The sequence below is a fragment of the Sander lucioperca genome, chromosome 21 (genome assembly GCF_008315115.2).
Source record: "Sander lucioperca isolate FBNREF2018 chromosome 21, SLUC_FBN_1.2, whole genome shotgun sequence".
In the NCBI taxonomy this organism is placed as follows: Eukaryota; Metazoa; Chordata; class Actinopteri; order Perciformes; family Percidae; genus Sander; species Sander lucioperca.
This window is the reverse complement of record NC_050193.1, coordinates 2560118-2572617: the sequence shown is the minus strand read 5'-3', so window position 1 is coordinate 2572617 and position 12500 is coordinate 2560118. Positions and strand designations below refer to the sequence as shown.

General features: G+C 42.5%; 2 protein-coding genes across 3 annotated transcripts in view; both read left to right on the top strand.

The window, feature by feature from the left end:
- stx1b (syntaxin 1B) overlaps positions 1–1470 on the top strand; it is a 45188-nt gene extending 43718 nt beyond the window's left edge. For both annotated transcript variants that reach the window (XM_031300054.2, XM_031300055.2), the window contains one exon: positions 206–1470. In XM_031300054.2, the coding sequence (XP_031155914.1) occupies positions 206–286 (81 nt within the window). In that variant the 3' untranslated portion in view covers positions 287–1470. The remainder of the gene's footprint in view (positions 1–205) is intronic.
- Positions 1–12500, top strand: part of LOC116062299 (cephalotoxin-like protein) — a 1100540-nt gene that overhangs the window by 155276 nt on the left and 932764 nt on the right. The gene's annotated exons all lie outside the window — the stretch shown is intronic.

Here is a 12500-nt window from a genome sequence, read left to right as displayed (position 1 = left end):
CGCTATCTATTCATCCATCCATCTATCATCTATCCATCTATCCATCTATCCATCTATCTATCTATCTATCTATCTATCCATCTATTTATTATGTTTATTAGAAAAACATAAAAGCTGTGTCCATTTAGGAGAAACGGTCTGCTGTAAGAAACATCCCCTCTGTGAGCGTTAACCAGCGCTTTATGTCCGTCGTGTCCCCCTGCAGAAGAAGATCATGATCATCATCTGCTGCGTCATCCTGGGCGTGGTCCTGGCGTCGACCATCGGCGGCACGCTGGGCTTCTAGAGACGCTCCGCCGAGCTGCCACCACCGTGACGCCCGCCGCTGACCCAACCGTCTGACCGCCAGCAGAGAAAAGACACACCGACGACGACGACGACAACTACGACAACACAAAAACTTGAAACACAAATGCAAGACAGATAAACCAATCAGCTAGGAAGAGATAACCAATCACAGATAAGAGGAAACACCACGGGGTTGGGTGGGGTTCAAAAAACAAAGACAAAAAAAAAAAAACACAATAAAAACGCCATCACATTATAGCTGACTTAAATACTTAACGTATACAAAAAGAAGGTCAGATAAACCTATTTACTACAGCTGTACATGTAAATGTATTGAACATATGAAGCAACACATGGGTTAGCTACCTGTAAAAAATTATTACCTATAATATGACATTTACTTGTCTGTTGGTTTGTTTTGCTTTTTTCTCCTATTTTTTAAAAAGTTTTTTTCGTTTTTCGGGAGTCTCCGAGGACAGTAATGGTGACGGCTGCCGGATGCGAGTTCTACGGGACGAAGCGTTTCCCAGAGCCAAACTTTAATTTGTGTGTTAATTTCTTACATTTATGTAAAGTGTCTGGAAGCGAGCACTTAATGGAAGAACATAATAAATGTGCCCGGCTTTCCAGTTACGTTTTTTTCTCCTTAAACTGAACGAAGTCTCTTCGGCTTTACAGAAACTCTAGAGGAACGCTGTCCCGCAGGGTGAGCGCCCGCTGGCTTTGTTAGAAACAACGTTGTCCCCTTTGTTTCCAGGAGGGAGGGTCCGACCTCGCCGTTTTGGCTCAGACGCCTCTTTAGCCCGCCTCTCTTTCGCCTCGGTCAGCCTGTTAAATTAGCGTAGACTGGCAAAGTTAGGCCTGCCATGCGCCGTTCATAGAAACGCCATGGAAAGAAAGTGACGCACTGCACACCGAACCGAAACTGTTTTTCACAGCCAAGACGATTGGTTGAGAAAACTAGATGCGTGTGTTTTTTTGGACGGGCGTCATCGCAACGTGGCAGGTTTCCACTTAAAAAACAGCCTCCCCTTCTTGTCTCATCTATCCAAGATCAGGGTTTCCCCCAGAAAACTTGTTTAGCCCAGTGGAAACGGTCACAGACTGATGGCAGCGTTAACGTAGAGCCCAATAGTTTCTGTGATGACAGATTCATGGACAGAACCCGGAATCGGCGAAATTGGGAATAAAAATTCCATTCCATATACATTATCCTACGTTAAGTCAGTGCTGAAAGCTACCTGGAGATTGAAACTGTGACTGCGTCTTGAGTTTCCAACCGAGCCGTCTTGCTGTAACTGTAGTTTTAAATTAAATATGTTACAACATAATGCCCAGTGGCTTGCAATACACCGGGGGAAAACCCAGTCCAACCAAAGAGCGGGGCGTTAGCTTTCTGCTGAATCTGATTTGACAACATGACGTTTGACTGACAGGTGAATGGTGGGGAGGAAAGGGGATGGAGGAGGGTTTTAGTTTAAAGGAGGGTGGGAGGAGACGGACAGTCAATCTATGCAGTTTAGATAAGAGGAAGTCCCGCCTCTGACACCCCCAAAGATAGCCAATGAGGATCGGAGGGGTTCACGTTACTCATCACGCTGATCGCTGTAGAAATATCGTAGTCTAATCTGTGTGGCTGTCATCTCCAAAGCTACATCTACACTGCTACGTTTTTGGTTTAAAAAGGAATATCTTCTGCTACGTTTCCCCCTCTCATTCCCCCTGCTCTGGCATTTTCCGAGCCCCTACACCGGAGCCATTTGGAAACACTTCTGCTCCGCCAACGTTTCTCCTCCTGAGTGGGTCTTATCGGTCCTGACGTCTCGTTCTCTGAGACGTAAAGCTACTAACGTTATGTGGAGTCTCCACGCTGCCTAGTTCTTCTACTGGAGATTAAAAAAAACACTTCCGTTTTTGGCAAAACTCGGCCTAAAAACCAAAACGTAGCAATGTAAATGTAGCCTTTGAAACTGTCCCAACCGTTCTCCCGGTAGATTCTGAAAAAATTAAGAGAACACATTAAAAAGTCAAGAAGAAAAGTAAACGAAAACATTACGAAACTGGCAAACAAGATGGAGACAGAGAATGTAGAAATCTCTGAAGCTGCTGCTGGCGTGCCCCGGATACCTGAGTGTCGTGGTTTATATCGTTTTTTTTTTTTAAATTAGGGAATGTTTGTTGCTTCGTTGTTTCGTGGTGCTGCTGTTTTTAGTGCGTGCTTGCGTGACGTGTCCCGTGACGTATCAGCCGGACATCTTTTAGCCGTTTACGGTTTAGATCTGTATGGTTTGATGCATTCGCCCCGGTTTCCTCCCGGCATCCCTCCATCTCCTGCCTGCCTGAGTGTGTGTCTGTGAGTTTTGGGGATTGTGAAATGTGAGTCACGCCGTTCTTAAATTAGCTGCACAGGTGCTACTGAACAGGAGAGTCCGTTCCTATCGGGGTGGGGTTTTCTCCGTGGAAGGTGGAAGGTGTGACACACACACATTCACGCACATTCACATGCATGAACAAGTCATTTAGACATTCACCGTTTCACCCAGACACACTTGTAAATCACTCCTTAAACACTCTTCCCCGTGTTACATATCACGCCGGTGTTAGACTGGGTCGCTCCGCATGCTGTAGCGTTAGCTCGTGTTACGTGTAGATTACGTGTAGAAGCTGCTTTTTTGGAGATTAATCTCAAGATTTCTGGCTGTTTTTTAATGTTAAAGACACTCTCCGTGTGTCCAGATCAGTGTTGGGGAAAGAAGGGAACTTGGGAAGTGTGGAAGTTAATTATTTAGTTTGACAAAGTACTCTTAACTCAAGGTTCAAATGAGCGTTCAGTAAGGATGTTACGAAACACTCACAATTAGATAGGATTCAGGATTTGAAGTTCACGATCTGATTTTCTGAGGAAGTTTTTAACAGAATGAGCTGCAGACAAAATGAGAAACATCTTCCTTTAATTCTATAAACTGTGTACAACTACAGATGTGTCCTCTTAGCAAAAGTGACACTGAAACGATTTTATGTTAAAGAACAAACATCAGATGTTTGAAACAAATCCCACATCAACATAACTAAATAAAAGGACAGAAATCTCTTCAAATAAATAATACTAAGAAGACGTAGTGACGTCTGAAGTCAAACGAGTGAAATCTAAAGTAGATTACACCCTAGGACGTTTAAAAACGGCATCGTGATTCATTTTTAACCAACTAACCGTTAATGTCAAAGTACATAAAGTTACTAACTCTGCAAAGCTGCCAATGATGTCTGGGAGTTTTGGGAAAGGCTAATTGCTAGTTTGTTTTTGATTATTTTGTCAAACTAGTTAACATTTTAGTAACGTAAAGCTTTTGGCTTTTCCATTGGCGCCTTTACAAACGCGTAGCATTACACAGAAAGCAAATAAAACGTTTTAAAAATGTATTAATTAGATTGCGTTAGCGTTCGCTGTTTGCAGCACAAGAAGACACAACACTGCTCCAGTTCGGGACAACACGCGCGCGTGTTACGTTTGTACGAGCATGTTTAGTTTCGTTAGCGTTAACGTGGTCCGTGTTGACACGTAACACAAAGCGCGTGCGTTGCCCCACACCGGATGGACACACGGATGTGTTTAAAAAAATGACTACGCAGTATTGTGACTCTGGCTGTCTGTCGGGGGGAGTTTTAAGGAAGGTTTGTCCGTGTTCAGGCTCTGTGATACGGAGGTACGTCTGCTTCTGTTGAGGCCTCCGCTGGACGATCCTGTCATCGCTGTCAGGGTAACAAAAACCACCTTAAACTCTAACAATAATCACTCTACACTACACTTGGTGTCAAAGCAATAAAGACTTGTTATGTTAAGTTTTATTAGACAGGAAAAAAGTGCTAGCTAGCTAGCTCGCCGTGTCTAGGTTCTGACCCCGATGTGGGGGCTGTAGAGCTGCAAAGTAGACCGAGTTGTTTCGTAAAATAGAAGTCCGTTTGACACTTCCTGTCAGGGTGGCTGCAAGAAACACTTCAAGGCTTGGATGGACGTGAAACTCTCTCGATTGAAGCATCACATTTCAACTAGAAAACATCTGGTTCTTCGATTGAAAAGTCACTTTGCAACTTTATTGCTCTGGAAGACTTCGCCCAGACAAGAAGCTAGCATTGTTAACGACAAGAAGCTAATGTCACGTTGGCTTCTTTGGTTTTGGCTAACGGTACGTCTGGCTGCAGGGCGATGCATAGACGCAAGGAAGGAAGTAGTCGCTGCTTTGTTGAATATGTGTGTGTTTTTCTTGGGAGTCTTAGTAGTAGCGCTGTTAGTTGTAGATGTCTGTGATGCCGTATTTAGTCGCTAGATGAAATAAAGGACTTTTTAGCTTCAGGTTTAGGAGAAGAGTGGAGGTGGGAGTTTTTTTAAATTTTTTTTTATTATCTTTGACTTCCCAAAAACCAAAACTTCTGTGTTTTCACCAAAGCTTAGCAAACTTCCCCAACCCCCCTCCAGCAAAAGCAGCAAAATCCAATAGATGCTTGTTGAAATGAATTGTCAGTAGATTTAGAAATAACTTAGCACTTTTTCTCGGCTGTTGTGTTGTCAACGTTCATGGCTTCATTCTGTCTTTATAAGTGGTTTTTAGAATGTAGTACAGACACTGAAATTGTTCACAAACGGGTTTAAATATCAATAATGTTTGCGCCTGTCAATTCAACCTAAGTATGCTTGTTTTACTTTTAGATCTCTGCTTCGTTTTTAGGAAATTCCAAGCATGTATTGAGGGGAGTTTAAAGTCCGTTGTTGTTTTCCAAAGCTAATACATTTTTACCTCCACTAATCACTTCATTCATCAGCTGCCACTTCCATCTTGACGTCCGCCACATGATGTTTAATTCACTTACATGTTCTCGATGGTCGATGGGTTTTTAAAGGCGACGTCACGGTTGCCGCGGTAGTCTTGCAAAAGGTTCGGCGGTGGATAGAAATCAGCAATGTGAGGATGCCGTCGTAGCACCAGCCAGCTTGTTGACGCTGATGTTTCTTTGTGTGTGTGTGTGTGTGTGTGTGTGTTTTCTGTAAACTCCCTGTCCCTGCCGCCATCCTTTTGAGAAAGAAAACCCGGACAAACGTCACAAAACCGTTCAATCAAACAACTCGACGAAGGTTAAGGCAGTTTTGTCCTTTGAGTATTCGTCCATCCCTTTGTCCTTTCCGTCTTCGCGTCCCGTTTTGTGTCGTAGATGTTTAGTTGTACAAAAAGACGACATTGAGGAATTGGGAGTCGACCCGTTCTCTTTCCCCGGCGCACGCCGCCCAATCCCCTGTGTGTAATAACGATGATAATAATAATAATGATAGTTAAAAAAAGGCATGCAAAAGCGTTGTGGAGTTTGCATGATGGTGTTTTTTGTACCCCACCCCCCAACCTGCCCTCCATGTCGTGCACTTTACCGCTTATCGGACCTGTCTTCGGTTAGCCAACGTTAGCTAACTACTTTACTCGATTTCTTTTTTTAATCTAAAAGTAAAACACATGTTGGCGTTCTGTGTCGACGCGTGGTTCATTTGTAACGTTGTTGGAACAGTAACTGTATTTTTAAGGTGTTTTGTTAAAGGCGCAGGTTGATATTAAAATGTGGACCGGTGAAAGGATAAGTTTTTCAAAAATGTGCCGTCGATTTCAGCCATCCTGCCTCTCCCCACCCCCAGCAAACCCCTGCCGTCATCGACCGCCAAACTCAACCTAGGTTACACCTCGCTGTTACCAACCGATCTCTGTGCTGTTTGCTTCCATGGTTGCATTTGTGTTGTGTTTTTGTGGAGGAATCGTCCCCACAAGCGTTAATTATTGTTCTAAGTATGGAAACCTTCGAGCTGTGGGCGGCCTTGTGTGTCTGTGCAGCATGCCTCCCTTTCCTCTTCAGTGAAACAAGATTGCTGCATAAACACGCAAATGTGTTTGTTAAGTTTGTTCGGAGCAGCACGAGTTTGTTTTGATGTGCGAAGTGTCCGATCGCAGGTCCACGGGTTGCAGCCGTTTGACAAAATGAATTCCACTTTTGTTTTGTGTTTTTAAAATTGTGACTGATGGGAACGAAATACACAAGATCAGACATATTTATGGACCCCATGATCACTGTTATTATTATTATTAATAATATATTTATTAAAATTCAAACCAAAGCGTTTCTGCCCTCCCCTCCCCCTTTTCATGTGTTCTCCGCCGCTAATATCAAAGAGCACAACACGAGTCAAGTTTACACTGAGATGTTTGTCACAAATATTGAAAGAATATGAAACAGGAAAACATCAAATGCTACCGTACCTACAAAAGCAAAAAGCCCTGCCCGCCACTAACCCTCACTGCATGTTGGTCCGTCCGCCAATCAAACCGACAACACTATCCAATAGTTATCACAACACAACACAACAACGTCTGCCTCCACACCCCCCTTTCCCGTTCCTTTCCTCCTGTAGGTTTGTGGTCTGATTGGTGGAAAAAATATGATGCATAATCATCTGTTAAGAAACATACGCTTGTCCTCCACTTGAGGCTTATACGGAGACAACGGGGGTGCTTTCTTATTCTATTTATTACTTGTTGTTATTCTTGTTATTTTGGTGTCATTTTCTATACAGTTTATCGGTCTCTGTGTCCACACGTCAGAATCCATGCTGCCCTGCAGGTTTTAGGGTTTCGCTAGTCAGAAAACCAACAACCCAAACGGAGCTTCTTATCTTGCAATTTCCCTCCAAAAATTCTGAATAGTTTGTGTTTAGCTGCGCAAAAATAACCGTCTGGTAAACTACAATGAAGCCGCGCTAGCTAGCTAGCAATGCTTTGTTGTAAACATCCTCAAAGACTGCAATTCTTTTCCTGGATTCATTTCCTCGACTGCACGCACAACTACAGCTCCAACTATTTTGATAATGGATAAGTTGTTAAAGTTTGCCGGTCTTTTCTGTTTTATATAATATTAAACTGAATATCTTTGAGTTCTGGACAAAACGAGACATTTAAAGACATCACCTTGGACATTGAGAAACTGGGAAATTTCAGATGAATTGATAAAGAAAATAATCGATATACTTCTTTAAAAGTCTAGACCCCGACTATAACACCGCCTCTCTTTTTCAGATATATTCACAGGGAAGAAAACATCTTATACTCGGGTCAAAATGGTATAAATATTTGCAAATAATGTTAAATAATTTCAGGAATGAACAGTTCTTCTGATACTTATCGTTTTCAAATTACAGCTGTGAATGTGCAGTCGAGATAATTCATCTTTTTTCAGTGTCTGGTGGCTGGCAAACATCCATAAACCTGCAGAGAGCATCTTCCTGTGTGTGAGAGATGACTGATGCCTTGTCAACTGAAGTCACAAATGTAGGCAAGAATATATATAAATATAACTCTAACGTCAACATACTGCATTTCTATAACTGTGTGTGTTACCGCTTCTGTCGGCTGTGTACAGTTTTTGTCAGAGCGGGGTGCAGAAAGCAGGAAAAAATCATCCAGAGAGAGTTTGGGTGCGACACCAAGACTCCAAAGATTGACTTACCGTTAGCCGTTAGCCTGTGTGTGGAAGTAACTTTGCGTATTGTTTCACACACAAGTTGAAAATGACTTCCTGTAGTTAGGGGTTCATTTTTTAAAAACACAAATAAAAACAAACGTGTGCGAGCTCAATACGCTCTGCAGTTATTTCTGCAAATTCACTTTTTTTAAACTTTTTGAAGTGTCTGTCTTCCAAGTTTGTACGCGACAGACAGCGGAGTTCAAAAGACGGCGGAGTATTCAAAATTAGTCGTGCTAACATATGTTTCTCTCCTTTCACTGTCGGATGATTAAACTCTTCTCTGCGATGATTTTTGTCTTCCTGAAACAATTTTACAAAAACCAAAACCTGTTTGGTGCCCTGCTCTGAACGATACGATGAAAATGTATTGTTCTTGATATTAATTGTTGTTTTTCCTTTGACGCTCCACCCATATGTCTTTCTACTCTCTCCATCGTACGACAGACAGTGTTTCGGTTTGAATCAGTGTTTTTGTTCTCGAGTGGGAGGGGTGGGAGGAGTCAGGGCGAGGGGCATGAAGATATCACGCCCACACGTTGGAAAAACACTTAAATAACATTGTTATTATCATTATTGTTATTGTTATTATAATTATATCCATAAATGACAAATAAAAATGCAGTAACACATTTGCAAAAACCCAGAGGGAGACCGAACGGCTTCACAAAAAGTGATCAAAAACTTTTAAAAAAGGGAGGCGATGACGATTCTGTAATAGCATTGATTTAAAGAAGTACAAAAGGAGTTATGTTATCATAAATAATAGTAGTAATATTGAATATTGAATGCTCGCAATTTTGTCAAACTGAAACTGGATTCTTTGTGTTATGTAATTATTGTAAATAACTTCAAAGAGAGAAAAAATGACTTGCATGTCTATGTATAAATCTACTGAGATATCTATTCCCATCAAAGTTGACACGTAGTTCGGTCTCTGTCCTTTTTTGACGCTTTCGCTTTCCCCGACTCCGTCAAACATCACCGGTCCGTCTCCACCATTTCCTCCACCTTTTATTCGTTTCCATGTGTTTGAGAGACAACAGCAGAGAGACAGAGACACAACGCTCCCAGCGTCTTCGTCTCTGCCACGCTCAGTTCAGACGCCGTGTTTACGCCAGCCGGCTGAAATGCACAAGGAAAAAGTACGATAGTGTTTATTTTTTTTCCGTAGAAGTTCGCCCGCTGAGATGCACTGTTGTACCTTTTTTCCCGGGTCTCTTCATTTCCATCTAAGGCTACATCTACACTACTATGTTTTGGTTTTTATGCAGCGTTTTTAAGACAAAAACGATCTCCGTCCACAAGAGTTTTAACTTTAGTAGGAGAACTAATCTTGGTTGATGTTGGTTACTTAGTTGCAGAAAAGATTACGGAGGAAGAGCAGCAATAGCCAGTCAGTCCAGGATTTGGCTAGAAGGGAAACAGCTAGAGACAGTTAAGTTTGCAAGATTTTGTGTAACTTCCGGCTGAAGATGTATCCCTTCTAGCCAAAACCAAATGTGGATGTTGTAGCTTGAATTTGCCGCCGATTTTAGGCAATTTTTTAAAATGTAGATGGTAACATATCTACACCCCGAGCAGAAAACAGTCCGCAGATTTTCATTCTGGATCATCGCTGAAAACTGTAAAAAGGTGGCATTACGTTTGTGTTACCGTTGTCGTTTTGTCCGCCATTCAGACTACAAAGCAACCCTGGGGGCAGCAGTGTTTCCAAATGTCTCCGTTTTAGGGGCTCGGAAAACGCCGCAGTAGTGTGGACGCCAGGCATAAACGTAGCAAAAAATATATTTGTTTTTAAACCAAAATGTAGTCGCATCGATGTTGTCTAATACAAAGGGCAAAATCCATTTAGAAGGGAGTGAAGACATCTTGTGTATCGGCCGGTATTCAACAACTTTGTGGTGTAAACACAGCCACAACCTCCGTCCATCCGTCACCCCAGATCCAGAGGCTCCGCCCACTGGCTCCTCTGATGAAAGTGCTTCCCTCCATATTAGGAAAATGAACCCCGCCTCCAGGGCATTCCAGGCCACGCCCCCTGATCACTTAGCTGGTTTCCGAACTCTCTCTTTCTCTCTCTCTCTCTCTCTCTCTCTCTCTCTGCCTAACTCTTTGTCTCTCAGCCACAGCTAGCAATTCAAACAACACGCTGAAAACTTAATCTCTTTGCCTGCCGTGTACCCCAGAGTTTAGCCTGCACCCAGTCCTACAAAAAAAACATACTTACGCTGCCAGTTAGTAGCCACATCCTGAGATGCAAGCGTCAGCATTTGATTGACGTAAGCAGAAGTGTCACAGTGCCGTGTTGCTTTTAAACTGTTTCAGTGGGCCTACTTTTAGCTAACCCTTTCAACTGTTTATCCAATTTTTTAGCTAAGTATTTCAAACATTTTCAATAAAAACACATCTGTTGGCTGATGCGAAGACTTTATCCTTGCGTAAAAGATCTTCATGCTAACAGCAACCAAACCACAGACCAGAGTGCTGTTTCTCAGGAGCAGTTTTAGGCGAACATGATCTCAGTCTTTTGGGCGGAGATCGTTAGCCTTCAAGTGCTTTTGGAAAAAGGGGCACAAACCAGTTTTTAAATCATGTTTCTGCGTCCCGACATACCTCAAACCACAACAGTCTTCCTTCTTCGTTCCGAATCCTTTAACGACATGTTCCGATACCATTTTTTCCCTCCCGATACCGTTTCCGATACCTGAACTTGCGTATCAGCCGATGTCAAGTACCGATCCGATGCCAACAAAATATATATATATATTATTGCTGTACACTGCTAAGCCTGTATGGATGTGATATGATTATCATCACTGAACTTTCTTTTATTATCTAGTTTGACAGTCAGACATAACAGGGAGAAAAAGAACATAAATGAGCTACTTTAATGTGTTTTTTTTAGGGCTAAATTACGTGGTATCGGATCGGTGCATAGACTCGGATAGTTGCCGACAACGATACAAGCATTTTAGGCAAAATCGGAGGCTTTTCGATACCGGTATCGGCATTGGAACAACTCTAGTATTTAGTCGTCATCCAGCTCCTGGACGAAGTCTCAGTTTTCTTAAACGTGTCGAAGCACAAAAGATCGCTCGGAACTCAAACTGACGATTCAATCGAGCTACGTGTGGATCTCTGAAAAAGGAAAACACGAATCTTACGGGATTCTTTTTTACCTTTTCAGGCTCCAGAAAAGTAGCTCAGGTTTGTGTCGAATGTCGCAACTTCACGTCTTCGACAGGTTTGAGGAACATCGGGCCCGGTCTCACGCCTCACACAGGCCTACCGTAAAACAAAGCGTGCAATATTCAGAGAAACAAGGGCTTTCTTTATCATGCAGAGGCGTTCAGGCCCCGACCCACAAACTCAGACCTCCTGCAGGAACTCCATTCACAAAATCACCCGTTTTAGATGCCATGAACACAAAACCTTCTGCAGACTTTCTTTAGACTTTCTGCAGACTTTCTACAGACTTTCTGCAGACTTTCTGCAGACTTTCTACAGACTTTCTACAGACTTTCTGCAGACTTTCTGCAGACTTTCTACAGACTTTCTGCAGACTTTCTAGACTGAAGCAACCCAAAAGAAAGTTTAAAAATAAACCCTACACATGCATACAAAATGCAATAGGTTGTTAGATATTGTGGGTGTTTGTACATAATGCGTTGTTACAAAATCACTCGTTTTAGGCGACATAAACACGAGACTTTCTGGACAGAAATGTCCTAAAAGAATGAAAATTTTAAAAAGAAAATAAACCCTACACATGCATTAATGAATGAATAAAGAAAGGACTAAGCTAACTCTAGGGTGGGTGGGGGAAATGGCAGGCGAGAGGCGAGATGTGACAAAAAAACATTTCCCCGAAATTTGAGAAAAAAGAAAGAAAAAAAAAAACACGGAACAAAAAGAGGACAGAGCGACCGCTCCGCAGACGCAACTCTGACCGGAAAATGCAACTTGTGTCCCGTTTTTTTTGTGTGTGTGTATGTGTGCGTAGCGTAATGTAAAAGCGATCTGTCCCCCCCCCCCCCCCCCCCCCCCCCTAAAAAAAATACCAAACCTGTCCCCCCCTTACAAACCTGTCCCTCCCCCCTCCCTCCCTCTCTCGTACTGCTGTTGGCTGTTCTGTTTAGTTCATGTGACGTGCCAGTATTCCCCCCCACGCTTTACCCATTTACCTTCACCCCTTTCCCTCCCCCTTTTTCTCTCTCTCTCTCCCCCCCTCTTCCTCCCCCCCCCCTCTCTCTCTCTCTCTCTCTCTCTCTCTCTCTCTCTCTCTCTCTCTCTCTCTCTCTCTCTCTCTTCTTCATGGATCTTTAAGATGACAACTCTATGCAGATGCTGTCTTTTATAAGTGTGTCAAAAATTTTAATTTAAAATAAAAACCTAAAAAAACAAACCCTGACAGACATATTGAAATGAAATAACAAAAAATGAATAAAGAAAAGGATTGTTCAGTGTACTCTTGTTTCACGTGCTTTTTTCTTCATCAAATCACTTTTAAACTCTAAAAACTCCACAAATTACACATTATACCGTAAAATTACAAATGTTTCAGTAGTTTCACCAATTATTTGAGTTATATCAACTTATGGGAAACAGCAGGACAGTGTGTGTGTGTGTGTGTGTGTGTGTGTGTGTGTGTGTGTGTGTCT